This window comes from Gorilla gorilla, chromosome 15 (genome assembly GCF_029281585.2).
Source record: "Gorilla gorilla gorilla isolate KB3781 chromosome 15, NHGRI_mGorGor1-v2.1_pri, whole genome shotgun sequence".
Lineage (NCBI taxonomy): Eukaryota > Metazoa > Chordata > Mammalia > Primates > Hominidae > Gorilla > Gorilla gorilla.
The window spans coordinates 90,186,244-90,205,710 of record NC_073239.2 but is presented as its reverse complement, the minus strand read 5'-3'; the positions used below and the strand labels follow the sequence as shown (position 1 = coordinate 90,205,710).

Genomic DNA, 19,467 nt, shown 5'->3' with positions numbered 1-19,467 from the left:
ACCAGCCTGGCCAATATGGTGAAATCCCATCTCTACTAAAAATACAAAAATTAGCTGGGTGTGGTGGCACACGCCTGTAGTCCCAGCTACTCAGGAGGCTGAGGCAGGAGAATCGCTTGAACCCGGGAGGCAGAAATTGCAGTGAGCTGAGATTGCACCACTGTACTCCAGTCTGGCGACAGAGTGAGGCTGTGTCTCAAAAAAATAATAATAATTCTCTTCCAAGTGGAAATTCTGTAACTTGAGAGGAAATGAGAAAGTATGAATAATGATGAACTTATTTTAGATGTTTTCACTGAGTCTTCAGAGAGGCTCACTTGTAATTGACAGTTTCAGCCCTGCCAGAGGAAGAATTTGCCAGGGAAAGGACTCTTATTTTTAAAAATTGTAGGAAAAAATGTGGAAAGAACCTGTTGTTTTTTTAAATTTCCTTATAATAGGAATGAAAAATCAGGAAAAGTTTTCTTGAATTGTGGTAAAGTCAAGTGTGAGAACTTTGGACTTTGAAGTCATGAATGTAAACCATATTCTTCCCTGACTAGCTGTGTGTATGACTTTGGGAAAGTTATTCAGCACCCCTGAACCTCATTTCCTTTCCTCAGTTTTAAAATCAAGTGATCAAACATAACTTTCTGAGTAGTTATTAGGTTAGACAAAATATATAAAGCATCCAGCACAGTTTCTGGCACATAGTAGGTAATCAGTAAATGTTAATTCCTTTTTAATGAACATTTCCTATGCCAGTCAGTCCAGTTAGGTCTCAGGCTACAAGTTCTTACTCACTTTCTGTGGGATGTGGTTCCAATATCAGTTCAGTTTTCTTTTTCTTTTTTTTTCTTTTTTTTGAGACAAAGTTTCTCTCTTGTTGCCCAAGCTGGAGTACAATGGGGTGATCTCGGCTTACTGCAATCTCTGCCTGCCAGGTTCAAGCAATTCTCCTGCCTCAGCCTCCCGAGGAGCTGGAATTACAGGCGCCTGCCACCATGCCTGGCTAATTTTTGTATTTTTAGTAGAGACGGGGTTTCGCCATGTTGGCCAGGCTGGTCTCAAACTCCTGACCTCAAGTGATCCACCCACCTCGGCCTCCCAAAGTGCTGGGATTACAGGCATGACCCACCGCGACCGGCCATGAGTTTAGTTTTCAAAGCCTCTGCAATGCTATTCTGATCTGTGGTGCTATTCTGATCTATTCTGTGTGTATGTCACCTAGGGGTCAGTTTGGGAACCAGGAGGTGGTCTGTACATTAGTTCAGCTGTCAAAGTCCTGAGTATGCTAATTAGAATCAGATTCTTACCTGTGCAGCTGCAGGGTGAGCCTAGGAATTCACAAACAAATTCATGGTCTTTCTCAAGCTCCTCCCTTCCTGTGCCTTCTTTGGTACTTTCTGGTTCCCTGGAGCTCCCCTTTCTTGACCTCTAGCCAGAAACCTAGGGCTCTGGTTGCCCTGCACTACCATGAAGTCCCACAATTTCACTTGTATCTGGGATCAAATGGCAGGAGATCAGAGAGCAAGGAAAAAAGCAAAAGGGGGATTGGCCCCATCTTCCTGGAATCACCATTCTACTAAACAGAGAGGTAGTTCCCCCTGCCTTAGAGGTGTGGCTCTTGCAGGTTTCTTTTGTTGCTACCTCTGCTGCTATCACACCATCACAGGATTTCCTGGTGGCTGAGATGTAAGAGAACCAATAAAAGAGAGGGGGACTCCTGTACTCTCTCTGAGCTTTAGGAGTTCCATTTCCTGGTCCTCAAACCAGAGCTAGAGAGATTTTCCCAGACATCTTTCTGTATCACAGCACTCGCTTTTGGATTTCTGGCTAAAAGTTCAGGCTTGTCAACCTAAAAGGAAGAAGCTGAGGCAAAATTAATGTAAGTAGAAGGTTTATTTGGGCCAAGGTTGAGTATTGCAACCCAGAAGCATAGATTGAAGTTGCGCTGGATGTATACTTCAATTAGCAGTTACAGGTGGATTTTTGTTTTTTATTTTAAAAAGTTTTCTTCATTTCATTTTGGTTTTTAGAGACAGGGTCTCTCTCTATCACCCAGGCTGGTGTGCTGTGGTGTGATCATAGCTCACTGCAGCCTTGGACTCCTGGGCTTAAGCAATCCTTCTGCCTCAGCCTCCTGAATAGTTAGTACTACAGGTGTGTGCTAATTTTTTTATTTTTCTAGAGACAGGGTCTCACTATGTTGTCCAGGCTGGTCTTGAACTCCAGGCCTCAGATGATCTTCTTACCTTGGCTTCCCAAAGTGCTGGGATTACAGGCTTGAGCCACCATACCCAACAAGCAAGTGGAGTTTTAAAAGCAAAAGAAGGGGACAGGGAGTGGGCTGATAAAAAGTTGTGTGTCAGGAATTCTCATTGGTTTACAGAAATAACATTGACTAGTGATTGGCTATACATTGTTAAGCAATAGGTAGGGTGTGGGTTATAGTGTCTGGTGTGACATTATTAGGTTTATTTCTAGCTACTTGTGGCAGTAGCAAGCATTTTCAGGAGAGGGATACATGGGTCAAAGTGGGTAGTAGAGCGTGACTGCAGTCTCATTTTAATGTCTCTATTGGCCTGATAATTAAAAGGACTTGCATTCCTCAGATAAAAGTTATTTTCTCAGTCTGGAGGTACCAAAGAGAGAAAGGGGAGGTAAATTCCTTGCCATTTCCATAGTACTTTGAATTCTGGTATTCTACTCTGATTCATCTTCTGTTTACTTTTCAGAAAGCTTAAGTACCTATTCTGTGAATTCTGTTCAGGTTTTAAGGTTTCAGTCAGTGGGAAGGACAGGGTGTAGTGTGTCCACTCCATATTACCTGCAACCAGACCTTGAATCATATTACTACCTTGAAAAAAAAGAAAACTTTGCTAGTTCTCCATTGTCTCTAGGGTTAAGTGCTATTTTAGCACTTCAATTCCCCAGGTGCATGTATTTCATATTCAAGCCAAACAAGAATATTTGTTGATGCTGGGGAGAAGAGAACTTTCCCTCTACCCTCTGAACATTCAGTATTTGAGTATGTGAGATAAACTGACAGTAGACAGATTAGCAGGAAAAAAAAAGGCAAAATTTATTATGTGTTTGTACATAAGAGTCTCACAAAATATCAAACTTGAAGGCCAGATGATTGACATTTTTATGGCATCCTGAGCTACAGAAAGGAATAGGGACTTAAGGGGAGGTGGTGACGACCTATGGGACTATGAGGGGAGGAAATGCACGGTGAGCAAAGCTTGCCTTGTTATGCAGATAAAAAGTCTCTCCTATAATACAAGTTGTCTGGAGCAGCCCTCAGAAGAATAGGTGATAGCCTGTGACAGAGTCTGGGGTGTTGACCATTAGTCTCTTCTTCTGTGATACAGTTAATCTACCCTAGTTGATAAGATTCCCAGGGAGGGCATAAATAACAATTGAGCTCCTTTTTGAAGGATCTATCTTTGGGCAGATAAGAGAACTTCAGAGAAAGCCCCTCCTGCTCTTCAGGGGAGAAGGAGGAGTTAGAGTCAGGAGGTCAAGAGAAGGTCAGACCTTGGTTCTTTTTTAGTTCAAAGCATTCAGCACCATACTTTGGGGTAATGTGTTCTGAGTCCCAGCACTGATACATAGTTATCCTATTCCACACCTATAACTTTATGTAATTCTCTCAGCCTGAAATAGTCTTTCAACCTTTCAATTTTTGCCTCTTCAAATTTTATGTATCTTTTCAAGCTCAGATGTAGTACCTTCATAAAATTTGTTTTGGTGATCTGCCATGCTCTTATATGCTCCCCATAAAAGGAGTGTGTGATTTCTTCAGTCTTTGAAAAAGTCATTTTTGTTTGTGCTTTTTAAAAGATATGTATATATACTTTGTCTTAGGATTACTTTTATGTGTAGAGAATAGTAACTGTGTCTAGCACAGGCTATTATGCTTCAGATCCAGTAGATTCAGGTAATGTTTAGTGCCTACTGTGTGCTTCTTCACTTATTCACCTATAACACCTTTTTGAAATAATTATTCTAAATCTTATTCCTATGAGGATACTGAGAATATGTAAAGTTACATTATCTGAACTCTTTTTCACTGGCTGTGTATTTCTTGAGTGTAGGAATTTCAATATAGGTTGTGTGTCTCTTATCCAACATGCTTGACACCCAGAAGTGTTTCAGATTTCAAATTTTTTCAGATTTGGAATGTTCAACCTGTATTCAATTTTCACCTAATGCTTACTGTATAGTAGCTACTTGGTAAACATAGCAATAGCCCTAACTTTTCCTTCTTTCTACAGTACCTTGGCCATGTAGAAGTTGATGAATCAAGAGGAATGCACATCTGTGAAGATGCTGTAAAAAGATTGAAAGCTGTATGTATTTGATGGTTGCCAGTGTTGATCTATATGCTATCAATATTTTCTTAAAAGATTTTGCTCAGTACATTTTAGTGACCCAGTAAAAACTGTGTTTCTGTTAAAAAGATGTGGGCTTGCTAATAAGGAGCATCTCAGCCAAGCGCGGTGGCTCACTCCTGTAATCCTAGCACTTTGGGAGGCTGAGGCAGGAGGATTACATGAGGCCAGGAGTTTGAGACCAGCCTGGGCAACATTTCAAGACCCTGTCTCTATTAATTTCAAAAATTTTTTCTTAAATAATAAAATAATAATTAAAAAATTTAAAAGCATCTCATGTTGCCCATCCAGAGGTATAAATTATAAGATGAGCCGTTTAAATTTAGGCCAGATATTATCCTAAAGGTACTTTTGATTTATAACCCATATGAAACAAATGTTGTGAAATCTGATAGAAGAATAGTATTCTAAGACTAGGATAAAACTGTTACAGTTAACATCTTACCCTAACTGTGATAACTGGGCTATAAATTAGGGGTTTTAAATATACTGTAAAAAATAGCTTCCTGGGGAAAACTAGAGGATAGAGATCTGTGTTGACGCCTGTGAGGTTTCCTTTTTAGAGACTTCTTACTATCATCTTGACTCCTACTCCCCAATTTTCTTCTCCATACACCTCTAACATAAACAGTCTATTTCTACTGCCTTTTACATAAACTTTAGCACACTTGAAGTAGAGAGCCCTTTCCCAGGATAACGTTTCCTCTGCCTGTTATGCAATAGAACACATCCCAGGCACATGCCTGTGTATTCAGTGAAAGGAAAGAACGAGTTCGGAATTCATAAAGATGCAAAGTGTTAATTTCAGATTTTCCATAGGTTTGAGGAATGTTCCATAGATCTGATAGCCCTTTTCACAACCCTCCTTCTCTCTAATATGTGGCCTTTCCCCACTTTGCTGTGAAAGCTTTAAGCATTACTTCTGCATGCTCTGGTCCCAAAAGCATTAAATACATGTTGCTTTGGATTTGCTGGTATGGTGGGCTGCCACAAGTTTGACTACTAATATGTGCTTTTTTCCCTCAATTTGCTTAGTAATCAGAACTTTTGTGCTTCTCGGCATAGTCTATATTACTTCTTATCTATAATTCCTGAATATAAAATATATAAAATTTAGAGAAAAAGCAACCAAGTCAGAGAGGTAGATTTAATTTTGGGATAAATACCTGAATCTGTCGTGGAAGGGAAAGGAGAAAAGTAATTGGCTATAATATACAAAGAACTAAAAAATTAAAAAAAAAGATACAGACATACCTACAGATATATACATACATAGATACCTATACATACTCTTTATCTCAGATTTTGATCATTAAAATTCTTAAATGATTCAAGCCTTTGCTAGTCTTATCTGTGCTCTCCAATCTGTTATGGTACATGAAATTATAGTTTGTAGACCTTCCATGCCAACCTAAATATATTCCCCAGTTAAACATAGTCTCAGATAATTTAATTTTCCATTTTGTCAAAACCAAATTTAAAAGAGAAGTAAAAATTTAATTTTCTTTAACAAAATAATTCCGGGTTCATCTAGAATAATAATAAACAAAATATTGGTTACTCGGGAGGCTGAGGTAGGAGGATAGCTTGAGTCTAGGAGTTTGAGACCAACCTGGGCAACACAGTGAGCCCTTGTCTCAACTAAATAAATACACAAACAAGATGATTTTAGCTAAGAACATTTTTTTAAAGTAATGCAGTTATTTGCCCATTAAATAATATTTTATACTAATGACTGAAAACAAATCAGTGAACAGACTAGATAGCCCTGAAACAAACTATAAATAATTATTAAAATCTTATAATTTACACAACTTATGGTGAAATGGCCACTGTGGAATGAGCCTTTAGAAAGTCTTTTGATTCAGGGTATGACTTCATGTGCACTCTGTAAGTAAGGAAAAGCTAGAGGTGGTTTAAGTTTGCCCAGAACATATTGAGAAATGGTATTTTGTTGTTTAATGAGCAGTTAATCCTCTTACCTGTCTAGCTTTGTTTTTTTTTTTTGAAATACTTTTAATTAGAAATATCTTGTTATTATATAAGGAATATGTTTATTGTATAAAATACAAATGAACCAAAAAAGTACACAAATAAAATGAAATTTCCTACAACCCCAGAGATAGCCACTATTTAACTGTCTAGTTTTAAAACTAATGTTTCAGTAGATTTTTTTGTTTTATTTTACCTTTTTTTTTTTTTAAAACCAAGAAGATAATAGGCGTGATTGCTTGAGGCATAGGACTATTTAGATAATAAAATTTAATGTTTTTATATTCATCAGAATTAGGAACTAAATAGCCATTTTAAAAATTATACCTATGCATGGAACAGTGGCTGGCACATAGTAGTAACTCAAAAAATACTTCTAGAATGAATATACAGAATACAATCTGATCTGCAATATGTGGTCAAATTGAGTCTTACAATAACCATAATCAAATATTATGTCTAATGTTTTAAGTTTACCAAAACTGTTTTGCTTATTTCTAAAGATCTTTATTTTCCTATGGTTTTTAATGACTAAAAGAAAGTTTTAAGCCAAACACAGTAGCTTGCGCCTATAATCTCAGCTACTTAGAAGTCTGAGATGGGAGGATTGCTTAAAGCCAGGAGTTCAAGACCAGCCTGGGTAACATAGTGAGACCCTGTCTCTACAAAAATAAATAATAAAAAAGAAAGTTTTAGATATGTTGGTGATTGTTTTCTAAACATACTTAAACTTTTAAACTTTGAGGGGAAATTGACCATTCCTAGACTTCTTATCAAGAAGTTATTTAAAATTTTTCAGACAAAAACTAGATTTGGAGCAAATGTTATATGTAGTTTTGCACTGGCATGTATTATTAAAACATGAAATTGAAGTTTTGGGTCACTGGAGTAAATTTCCTGTTTCTTATGCTCAATGAAACATCCCCATTCTTTTTTTCCTCCCCCGCCGAGTCGGAGTCTTGCTCTGTCACCCAGGTTGGAGTGCAGTGGTGTGATCTTGGCTCACTGCAACCTCCGCCTCCCAGGTTCAAGCAATTCTCCTGCCTCAGCCTCCCGAGTAGCTGGGATTACAGGTGCCCGCCACCACACCTGGCTAGTTTTTTTGTATTTTTAGTAGAGACAGAGTTTCACCGTGTTGGCCAGGGTGGTCTCGAATTCATGACCTCGTGATCCACCCACCTCAGTCTCCCAAAGTGCTGGGATTACAGGCATGAGCTGCCACACCTGGCCTCCCCTTTCTTTTAAATACTCTTTCTAGAGCTATACTGAGAATCTTGCAGGAAGTTGGAAGTCTTTAGGATACTGTTCTTCTCATATCACAGTGTGCCACATGTATTCCTGATTTTTGTCTTCTTTTCATATTTTTAATATGCAGAAATTTCTCGTTGCCTTTTGATTTCTCTGAGCAAACATTCATCTAAAAATCATCCACTGGGGATCTACAACCTCCTTTGCCAGATACTTATATTGTGCCAAATGCTATGTTTCTGGAGACTTTTTGTTTGTTTTTTTTATAGATTATAAAGCTTCCTTTTAGAGTTTCAAATAAGTGGGAGCAAATATAAGGATGCATAAGCCTGCAGAGGATTAAAGAAGAAATAGGATATCTTTGAAATTAGTTTGAATGCCAGAGTTTAAAATTTTAAAGAATAGCTCAGATGTACCAGTTAAGTAACAAAACAAGCATTTTAAACCTACCATGTGAATGATCTTTGGAAGGCAGCTATGCTCATCACTATACCACGAACACATCTAGTGAATAATCTTTGAACTAAAAATTTAATATTTCTGGTGCTTTTTATTTATTCATTTTTTTGGAGCGGAGTTTCGCTCTGTCACCCAGGCTGGAGTGCAGTGGCACGATCTTGGGTCACTGCAACCTCCACCTCCCGGGTTCACGCGATTCTCCTGCCTCAGCCTCCAGAGTAGCTGGGATTACAGGCGCCCACCACCACACTCAGCGAATTGTATGAGACGGGGTTTCACCATGTTGGCCAGGCTGATCTCCAACTCCTGACCTTAGGTGATCCACCAGCCTGGGCCTCCCAAAGTGCTGGGATTACAGGCATGAGCCACTGCGCCCAGCCTTCTAGTGCTTTTTAAATTTGTGAACAATTGAGGAAAGAGATAATTTGCAAGTGTTTTTCACCAAAATACTCTCTTACAACTTAGAATTACATTAACTTCAATTGGAAGTCATCTGCATACTTGATATGCTCAAATGAAAAAAATATTATAACTAAACAAGATAGTGTTTTAAAAATATGCTCCTCAGAGCATAAATATGTTAATTTTTTAACTTTCTGGGCATAAAGTTATTGACAGCTATTTTCAACTCATTTACTTTGTCATATAACCTCACTGATTAGCTACTTTGGGACTTAGCTTCTATAGGATAAATGACAGAAATCACTATTGCCCATTGTTACTGCCTTTATGGCATATCAGCTACAGGGTGAGGAATATTGTCATATATCAGCCAATTCCATAAAAAAGTGTATAAGGCCTTTGGTTATCTTGCTTAACTCTAGTCCAAGATGCCCTTCGTTTAAGGTAATTTCTTCCCATTGTTTCTTAAATGTCTCTCCCTCTGTCTTAGTTTTAGACTAGTTTCATTATACTACCAGTTTCTAATATGTTGGTTTTTTATTCACTATTTGATATATTTGTTTTAATATATGTTCTTGTTTTAGCAGGTAAAAGAATCATAACAAATGTTTTTTAAAAGAACATTATTATTCTTTAATAACTGTCTTTTTATGCATTTTGCATGCCAACTTTTTTCATTAACATCTTGGGTATTTTATAAAAAGAGGGAAAGCTCAATGTTTAACAGTAGCTTTTCTAGGAGCTAAATTAAATATTAACAATCTCCTTCCTTCACCTTCCCATCCCTCAAGAATGGTGAATATCTTAACTTTGGCTGCATCCTTGAAAGCTTATGGTTATCCATAGTCTAACAAAACTAGGGTCACCAAACTTGGCAGCAGAAATAATCTAGTCTTACTGTGATAACTACCCAATTACTTTATTATTTTTCCAGTTGCAGTTCAAAATGTTTTGTGGAAATATTTTTTGCTGTTTGTGATTTTCAAAGCTTAGAGGGGAAAACAAACTTTCCAGTGTTGGAGAGCACTGAATAGTTTATGAATTGTGTAAAAGAGTCAGATTTCAGTGCAATTATCTTTTCCTAGACATTTATCCAACATTAAAAACCTATTATTATAAAAAGTAAAGGCTTAAAGTATATTTCAACCACAGCTAGGAAATGTAAAGTTAAATCTAGCTTGTGTGAGTTCAAACCCATCTAATTTGTGTAAATTCTACAGATTTTAATTGGTGGCCAGTTTTCATAAATGGTGCTTAAAAATTGGTGCCGATAGCATAGATAGTTATGCCTCTGTTATCCAGATAGTTTCAGAATTGTTTACTTATAGATGTCAATGCAAATTTCTTTATTTTAAAATAACAGCTTTTAGGTTGGGCGCAGTGGCTCATGTCTGTAATTCCAGCACTTTAGGAGGCCTAGGCAGGCAGATCACTTGAGGTCAGGAGTTCGAGACCAGCCTGGCCAACATGGTGAAACCCTGTCTCTACTAAAAATACAAAAATTAGCTGGATGTGGTGGCACACACCTGTAGTCCTAGCTACTCGGGAGGCCGAGGCATGAGCATTGCTTGAACCCAGGAGGCAGAGGTTGCAGTGACCTGAGATTGTGCCACTGTACTCCATCCTGAGTGACAGAGTGAGACTCTGACTCAACAAACAAACAAACAAACAAAAACCAAATAATAATAAACAATAGCTTTTATAAAGAAAACAAAACCCTGTTTCTTAAATTTCAGTTGTGGCCCACAGACATCATTTGGTTCTTAGGATACTTGTTTTCTCAGCTCTTGTATAAACATTAGCCTTGTAACCTTAATAGATCATTTATTCTGTGTCTGGAATAAAACATACGTGTTATTTCCTTATGTATGTTGTGAAATTGATCAGCACACATGTACATATAGATTGATACTAATGTAAGTAAATGGAAAGCCAATGGTCAAGCTCCCCTTAAGTGGTATGGAGTTTCTAAGTGACATGTTGAACTCACTAAGAAAAAAGTATGACAAGGACCTTTGATGCATACTCATTTAATTTTACATATTACATTTTTAATGTGATTATGTGGTCATTTGAATGTGGACTTTTTTAAAATTGGTGACTTTCACATAGTTGACCGCCAATTTTAAACTTAAAAAATGTATATGGAACCAGTCTTCTATTTTCTATTCACTATTATAAAATTTAAAATGCAAATCTCACCAAACCAGTATGCCCTATTGTTTTCTCTGCTGCCAAATTTGGAAGATCTCTGTTTTAAATGTAAATAGCGATTACTAAACTAACTTGTTGCTCTGCATGGATACAGGTTCTGATTTCTTCTTACTCTTTCTATGGATTCTTAGGCTATACAGTGTGTTTCCCTGCATTTTCATGCACCCTTCCTTTTTCCCTGTCACTCCTGGTGTGGATAACTCTTTGAAACTCACTCCCACCCCTTCTCCCACTTTTTCCTTTCCCCAATTTCTGTATGTGCTTATTGGTGTGAAACTCTGGGACATTTAGGCCATACAGTAATAGCGCTCGACTTGTCCCCCTGTTCCTCCAGGAAAGGAAGTTCTTCAAAGGCTTCTTTGGAAAAGTAAGTTTGATGCCACATTCATGCTTGCTTTATAAGGAGTTACACCCCTAGTGTAGCACTGACATATTTTTTAAGACTAGTACAGCTTTGGTTTCTTTATAATACAGGAATTGGTTTGATTGTATATGGAAATTAATGAATTAGGAAGTTGCTATCCGTGATATTATCAGTGGGTCTACTGATACTAAATCTGATGATTCTAAGAAATTCCAATAAATAGGCTGGACACGGTGGCTCATGTCTGTAATCCCAGCACTTTGGGAGGCCAAGGCGGGTGGATCACCTGAGGAGTTCAAGACCAGCCTGGCCAACATGGTAAAACCCTGTCTCTACCAAAAATACAATACAGGTGATGTGCAGCTGTAATCCCAGCTACTCGGGAGGCTGAGGCGGGAGAATCGATTGAACCCAAGAGGTGGAGGTTGCAGTGAGCCGAGATCACGCCACTGCACTCCAGCCTGGGTGACAGAATGAGACTCTGTCTCAAAAAAATAAAGAAATTCCAATAAATGAATCAAGTAGGTTAAAAGAGGATTATCTCCTCAATAGTAGGTATTAAAATAAATATCATTTGATCTTGTAAACCCTGTTTATATTAAAATATTAGCAATATTTGTAACAAGTGGATTTTACATAATGCCCAATATTCACAGGGAAATAGGAAGAAATATTTAAGTAAAAAATAAATATACCCCAAAGTTTACATTCAGTGCAATTTTTTTTCCAATCTAAATTAAATTTCAGGATAGTAAGTGAAAATGGATAAACTTACCTTTAGGGATCCTGCTATGATTTTTAACCTGCATTGCTAATCTAAGAAAAAGTATATTAATTATTAGCCTACCAAATATCTGTCATATGTGGAATGTTGTTTATGTAGATGCTTTTCAAATAATGATTATTCAGTGTTCAGATCTCCCTAAATTTAAGAATATATGGTGTGGCTGTACACATATCAGTAAATATATTTCTAAATATACTTTGTGTCCAAGTTTATCCTTGTTTAGTTTTGAGTAAGTGCTAAAACTAATTCAGACTGAGACAGTATGAGAGAAAAATACTGTCATTAGATAACAGTATAAATTACTAAAAATTTATGTGATTAACAAAATCCTACAATTTTTTTTCTACTGCATGGTTTTGTCATTTTGGAAATTTGTTTTAAAGAACAAATAATTTACATTTCCTTCTCAATTAAATGTTTAAATGGAACTCATTTTTACATTTTCTTGTTCTAACTTGTCACCTTAATACTAGTGTAAACAAATTTGAAGTATTTTGATCTAATGATTTAATTCAGTTACTCCTCTCAATCTGAAATAAAAAGTCAAATAATTTACCCACAGATGTCACAATACATTTTTTTATAGACATTTTGGGTCTGAGTCAGATTGATAGGTCCTTAGAATATGGGATACATATCTAGAAAGAATCTTATTATTTCCTGTGTAGCACAGCATTATAAGTAGGCATTATATTTGTTAAGGAAATTGATAATTGTTAAGGACACTTTAGGAAACTTTTTGTGGTGTATTTGTTTTTTCCTAAACAGACAGAGTTTCCGAAAGCAATTACACATCGCCACAATTATCATACAATTTTAACTATTGTTCAAGTGACTAGTTTTAATAAGTCTACTTCAAGCAGCAGATAAGGCTATATACGATAAGCTATATAAGATAAGGCGTCATAGATAAGATGAAGGTCGGGTTATAGCAAATATTGATTTGGTTTTTAGAAAGACAATTTTAAAAGTATATGTTTTAGCTGGATGCGGTGGTGCACGCTACTCAGGAGCCTGGAGTGGGTTAAGGAACAAAGCTCTTCCCTCAAAATCAATCCTGAGGTCACAGTATTTATTGCTACGTATAATGGGGCCATGATGCACCTACACTGTAGCTGAGCTGGATCACACTGTGTTTGGTAGCTTTTTCACTGCATTTTTTTTGCTACATGATGAATTTGTATGGTATAAGAAAGAGAATTATGGCCGGGCGCGGTGGCTCACGCCTGTAATCCCAGCACTTTGGGAGGCCGAGGCGGGCGGATCACGAGGTCAGGAGATCGAGACCATCCTGGCTAACACGGTGAAACCCCGTCTCTACTAAAAATACAAAAAATTAGCCGGGCGTGGTAGTAGGCGCCTGTAGTCCCAGCTACTCGGGAGGCTGAGGCAGGAGAATGGCGTGAACCTGGGAGGTGGAGCTTGCAGTGAGCCGAGATCGCGCCACTGCACTCCAGCCTGGGTGACAAAGCAAGACTCCGACTCAAAAAAAAAAAAAAAAAAAAAAAAGAAAGAGAATTATGAATCATCTCACTTAATCCTTAACCCAAAAATAATAATTCTCCAGTTTTACAGTGAGAAAACTGAGGTTTGCAGAGGTTAAATGACCTGACTGAATTCACAGATATTTATAATAAGTGGTAAAAAATGGGATTTGAACCCAAATAATCTGACTTCAGAGCCCACACTCTTAATCATTGTGCTATATAATCACTTTATTTTCATATTATTTATAAGTGAAGATTTTATCTCAAAAGGTGCTAGTAAGTAAAGAGCTTCTTAGAAACTCACTTTTACTTTCTTTTTTATAGAGTAGTAATTTAACTTTAGATTTTATTTCTAATCAATTACTTTTTATTAGTTAAAGCTTTAAATAATCGTCTTTTTTAGTAGAGACGGGGTTTCACCATGTTGGTTGGCCAGGCTGGTCTTGAACTCCTGACCTCAGGTGATCTGCCCGCCTCGGCATGTGCCTGTAATCCCAGCTACTACTCAGGAGGCTGAGGCAGGAGAATTGCTTGAACCTGGGAGGCAGAGGTTGCAATGAGCCAAGATAATGCCATTGCACTCCAGCCTCGGTGACAGAGAGAGATTCCATCTCAAAAAAAAAAAGAAAAAAAAAATCATCTTTTTTAGTGGTTCAAACTAACATTTTATTTATTTGGAAATATTTAAGTCCTACTGCGTGTTGAACATCCCTTATTCAAAATGTTTAGGACCTGAAGGGTTATGGATTTTGGATTTTTTTTTTTTTTTTTTTTCAGATTTTGGAATATTTGCATATATATAATGAGATATTTTGGGGATAAGACCCAAGTCTAAATGCAGAAGTTATTTGTGTTTTATATATGCCTTATACATATAGCCTGAAGATAATTTTATACAATACTTTAAATAATTTCAGTAATAATTTTATATAATTTTATAATTATTGTATAATTAATTTTGTGCATGAAACAAAGTTCATGTACATTGAACCATCAGAAAGCAAAAGTATCACTACCTCAGCCACCCATGTGGAGTCTGTGGTTGTTTGGCATTACCATCATTCCCTACTTTGAATTTATATGCTACTGATAAGCAATCATTTTCTTACATTTATTCACACATAAGTATTTCGCTTTCAAAAAAAAAAAAGACATAATGGCTGGGCGCGGTGGCTCCCGCCAGCACTTTGGGAGGCCAAGGGTGGGTGGATTGCTTGAGGTCAGGAGTTCAAGACCAGCCTGACCAACAGGGTGAAATCCCTTCTCTACTGAAAATACAAAAAAAATTAGCTGGGCATGGTGGCACACACCTATAGTCCCAGCTACTCAGGAGGCTGAGGCAGGAGAATTGCTTGAACCCGGGAGGTGGAGGTTGCAGTGAGCCTAGATCACACCACTGCACTCCAGCCTGGACTACAGAGCAAGACTCTGTGTCAAAAAAAAAAAAAAAAAGACATACCACTAGTAGAGTGAAAAAATAATATGTTCAGAGTAACTGAGCAGCACCGTAGCATCACCAGAATACATATGTCAGCTGTTTAACAACAGCAACAACAAACAATGACAGGCTTTGTCTTCCCCTCTGAGGCTGTGTTTTGATTAAAGGATAACTTACACTGTATTTTTTTTTTTAACGTAAAAAGAAATATCAGAAGCAGTTGAGGGGCCAAGAAGTGGGTCTTCTAGGGATGAAGTGGCATTCTGCTAGATGGCTTTTTTTTTTTTTTTTTTTTGAGACAGGGTCTCACTCTGTCACCCAAGCTGGAGTGCAGTAGCACAATCATGGCTCACTGCAGCCTCAAACTCCCAGGCTCAGGGGATCCTCCCAACACAGCCTCTCAAGTAGCTGGGACTATTGGCATGTGCCACCACACTCAGCTAATTTTTGTATTTTTTGTAGAGACAGGGTTTCACCACGTTGCCCAGGCTGGTCTCAAACACCTGAGGTCAAGTGATCTGCCCACCTCACCCTGCCAAAGTGCTGGGATTACAAGCATGAGCCACTGTGCCCAGCGTGCTGGATGGCTTATGTGTTGTATGCCTACTTTTTTTTTTTTTGGAGACAGAGTCCCCCTTCATCACCCAGGCTGGTGCAGTCTCGGTCACTGCAACCTCTGCTTTCTGGGTTCAGGTGATTTTTTGCTTCAGCCTCCCAAGTAGCTGGGACCACAGGCGCTTGCCACCATACCCGGATAATTTTTGTATTTTTAGTAGAGACGGGATTTCACCATGTTGGCCAGGCTGGTCTCGAATTCCTGACCTCAAGTGATCAGCCTGCCTTGGCCTCCCAAGGTGCTGGGATTACAGGCATGAGCCACAGCACCCAGAATTCTTTTCTTATGTTATTGGGGAAAATTTTTTTTATGTCATGGTGATTTTATACTAATATATAATTTTTTACAGTGAGTCATTTAAAGAGTTTGGAAAACAGAGAGGGGCAAGTATTACCCATGATCTTACCCAGAATGTGCTTTTAAATGATAATTTTTCTTTAATTTGGAATCTTTTGAATCTTTCAAGTTGCCATCATTTAATTCATCTCCACACTAATCAACGAGAAATAGACTGGTGAGAGAGACTTGATTTATTGAGTTTGCTAGGTCAATTGTGATTTGATGAAACCTCAAAATGAAGAATCTTACAGAACAGTATATGTTACGGAGTTTTTATCCAGTACAGTTCCTCATACATTTTGATACTTTGTTATTCTTTGAATCATATATGATTTGATGATCCAGGATAAATAGAACAACAGTAATCAAGAAGTGTTTTTATTCAATACTTTTACGTGAAAGTAAGTAGATAGAAGAATTGTTTGCCCCGATTCTGAATTTATGACTCATAGCCAGGAAAACCTTCTTTTCCGTAAGTTGCCTCTTGGACCTGACCACCATCACTTCCCTATTGTTGCGTCACCAGCTGATAGGAGCAGTGTCTCCAGAAACTTTAGCAGTAGGGAACAGATAAACCTGGGTCTGTTACAGGCCTGTAATCCATTGTAAGCTTACAAACATTGTAAAAGAGGGGCAAAAAAACGAAGACCTGAAATAACTTTTTCCAAACTAATTAAATTGCTCATTGCCGTGGCCGGGCACGGTGGCTCATGCCTGTAATCCCAGCACTTTGGGAGGCTGAGGCAGGTGGATCACGAGGTCAGGAGTTCAAGACGAGTCTGGCCAAGATGGTGAAACCCCGTCTCTACTAAAAATACAAAAATTAGCCAGGCGTGGTGGCAGGTGCCTGTAATCCCAGCTACTCAGGAGGCTGAGGCAAGAGAATCGCTTGAACACCGGGGGTGGGCAGAGGTTGCAGTGAGCCCAGATCATGACACTGCACTTCAGCCTGGGTGACAGAGTGAGACTATCTCAAAAATAAATAAATAAATAGCTCATTGCCTTAGGAAAGCCAATAATGCACTCAGCTTTTTAGGGATTATTACATGCAGCTTCATTCATAGTTGGCTATACTAGGCAAATACTTTATTACCAAATAATTACATGGCACTTGACATTTGAAAAAATATTTTTATAATTTTAATGTATTTGAGGAGCCCTATGAACTAAGTAATCTGTATTCCCATTTTATGAAGAAACGGACTCAACATAGAGACAGGAAATATTCTTAGGCCACCCTATTAGATCTCTTTTTAAAGCCATTTACTTGTATTTATATAGAGCTTTATAGTTTATTATGTGCTTTGACCTACTTTCTAATTTGCCATTCACAACAGTTCAGTGAATTGGACAGGGTAGTTCATGAAACTGCATTTTACAAATGAATAAATAGAAGCTCAGAGAGTTCACCCAGCTAATACTAAATGGCAGTGCCTACACTGAAAGCAAGGTTTTCTGAAACTTAGTGCAAAGTTCTTTCATCTACCCCATGTTGATGTTCTGTCATTCAAAAAGCATTCCTCTGCTTTCCTCGGGTATGCCTTAATTATAATGAATGGAGAAGTGTCTAATGCAGAGGACGCTACACAGCCCAACAGCCTGAATACTTCCACAAACATGGATTGTATGGCCTGCACACAGTTTATAAATTTGAATTAGTTGCAAATATTTTAAACATTGAGAACTTTCAGTAAATATCCTACTTTTCAGTAGGACATTTATCTTAAGAATTAGCAGACCTGGCAAAACAGCATGCTTTCTGTGTGGCAACAGTTTCCTGACCTGAGTAGCAGCTGTGCCCTTTGCCTATTCGCCACAATCCCTGCAACTCCCTGTTGTCCCTGCTTCACTCATTTGTTATCTGCCTTTAATTCTTGTAGGCATTTGAGTTTGTGAACTCCTCTCTGGGTTATGTCACTTTGATTTATTTTTCTTTGTAGCAACCACTTCTGACTGTATAAAAATCACCGAAAATATTATAATATCTGTTCTAACAGATCCTGTTAATATACTGCCAAATATAATTTTTCAAGTTTTTATGTTTTTACAATTGCTGAATGGCACCATTAGAAATGGTTAAGTTTTAGAGAATGCATGGTTGAAAAGTAATGTGTTATTATGTTGTTTTAACCTAATTCCTGAGAGTAAAGGATTTCATGGCATTTATGACTCCACTCTTGAATTCGTATATTCAAATCTACATTCTATTTTATATTTCCTAAATTTTCTCCTCTATGACAACTTGTATTTAGTGCTTATCTTCATTCTGGATCCTATTTTATTATTATTATGATTATTATTATTATTATTATACCTTAAGTTCTGGGATATATGTGCAGAACATGCAGGTTTGTTACATAGTTATACATGTGCCATGGTGGTTTGCTGCACCCATCAACCTGTCATCTAGGTTTTAAACCCTGCATGTGTTAGGTATTTGTCCCCTTGCCCCCAACTCCCTGACAGGCCCCAGTGTGTGGTGTTCCCCTCCCTGTGTCCATGTGTTCTCATTGTTCAACTCCCAATTATGAGTGAGAACAGGTGGTATTTGGTTTTCTGTTCCTGTGTTAGTTTGCTGAGAATGATGGTTTCCAGCTTCATCCATGTCCCTACAAAGGACATTAACTCATTCTTTTTTACGGCTGCATAGTATTCCATACTGTATATGTGCCACATTTTCTTTATCCAGTCTGTCATTGATGGGCATTTGGGTTGGTTCCAAGTCTTTGCTATTGTGAATAGTGCTGCAGTAAACATACATGTGCAAGTGTCTTTATAGTAGAATGATTTATATTCTTTTGGGTATTGGATCCTATTCTTTAAAAGTGCATCTGTGCTCATATATTGTTTCCCTCCTATTCAAGGGATGAACTGTCTGTGCTCCTCACAGAGGCCAACTCCTCCACCAGATTCTTCTTATTCCAACTCTTACTTATTCTGGCAATGCTACCCCCTCTCCCCTCTATAATCAGTTTTCTTTCTCTAGTGGATCATCCATTAGCATAAAAATATGCCATCTTCTTTTTAAAAAAAAGGTTTCTTCTTGGTACCCTCAGTTCCTTCTTCTGTTGAACCCATTTAATCATCTCCACAACTTTTACCTCCGCCACCCCACCACGGCTGCCCTTATCTTCTTTTGTATTACTATTCCAGTAGTCCTATCGCCTTACTCAGACTATCAGCAGCAGTTCACATAGTCCATCTCTCACTCCCCTTTGAAACACTATTCATTTGGAGTTCAGGGATCATACTTTCCCAGTTTTCCCCTTCGTCTGTGGACTCTTCTCAGCCTACACCTGTTAATGATCTCATCCACAGTGTGATGGCTTTAAATATCATTTATGTAATATATGCTGATGGTTTTGAAATTTATATCTCCATACATCTCCCCTGAACTCCATAATGGTATTTCCATCTTACAAGCAATATAGCATAGGAATCAAGGGCCCAGCCTTTGGGGCCAGATTACTTGCATTTACTAGCTTTGCGATTAATGCCTACTTCATGTGATTGTTGTGAAGATTAGATGAATAAATATGAGTAAAGAGCACCAAATGGCCTGTTTTGGTAGATAGGTGTCAATATCATCATTATTAAACTTTTTCTCTTCGATATCTGCTAGTCACCTCACACTTTAATATGTCACAAATCAAATTCCCCCAAGGAGAGAAGGATCTTTCTCTCCTAGTCTTTCCCAGTCTCAGTATACAGCATCTCTGTCCCTATGCTCTAGCCAAACCCT

The 19,467-nt window shown here is 37.9% G+C and overlaps 2 protein-coding genes across 38 annotated transcripts in view; one reads left to right on the top strand and one right to left on the bottom strand.

The window, feature by feature from the left end:
• The window catches only part of PAPLN (papilin, proteoglycan like sulfated glycoprotein), a 112,086-nt gene that overhangs the window by 19,278 nt on the left and 73,341 nt on the right, over positions 1-19,467 (bottom strand). The gene's annotated exons all lie outside the window — the stretch shown is intronic.
• NUMB (NUMB endocytic adaptor protein) overlaps positions 1-19,467 on the top strand; it is a 190,603-nt gene that overhangs the window by 136,714 nt on the left and 34,422 nt on the right. For 18 of the 36 annotated variants that reach the window (XM_055360852.2, XM_063697967.1, XM_019009715.4 and 15 more), the window contains 2 exons: positions 4,263-4,337; positions 11,029-11,061. In XM_055360852.2, coding sequence (XP_055216827.1) covers positions 4,263-4,337; positions 11,029-11,061 — 108 coding nt within the window. The remainder of the gene's footprint in view (positions 1-4,262; positions 4,338-11,028; positions 11,062-19,467) is intronic. The other 18 variants (XM_055360860.2, XM_019009713.4, XM_055360854.2 and 15 more) reach the window with 1 other exon arrangement.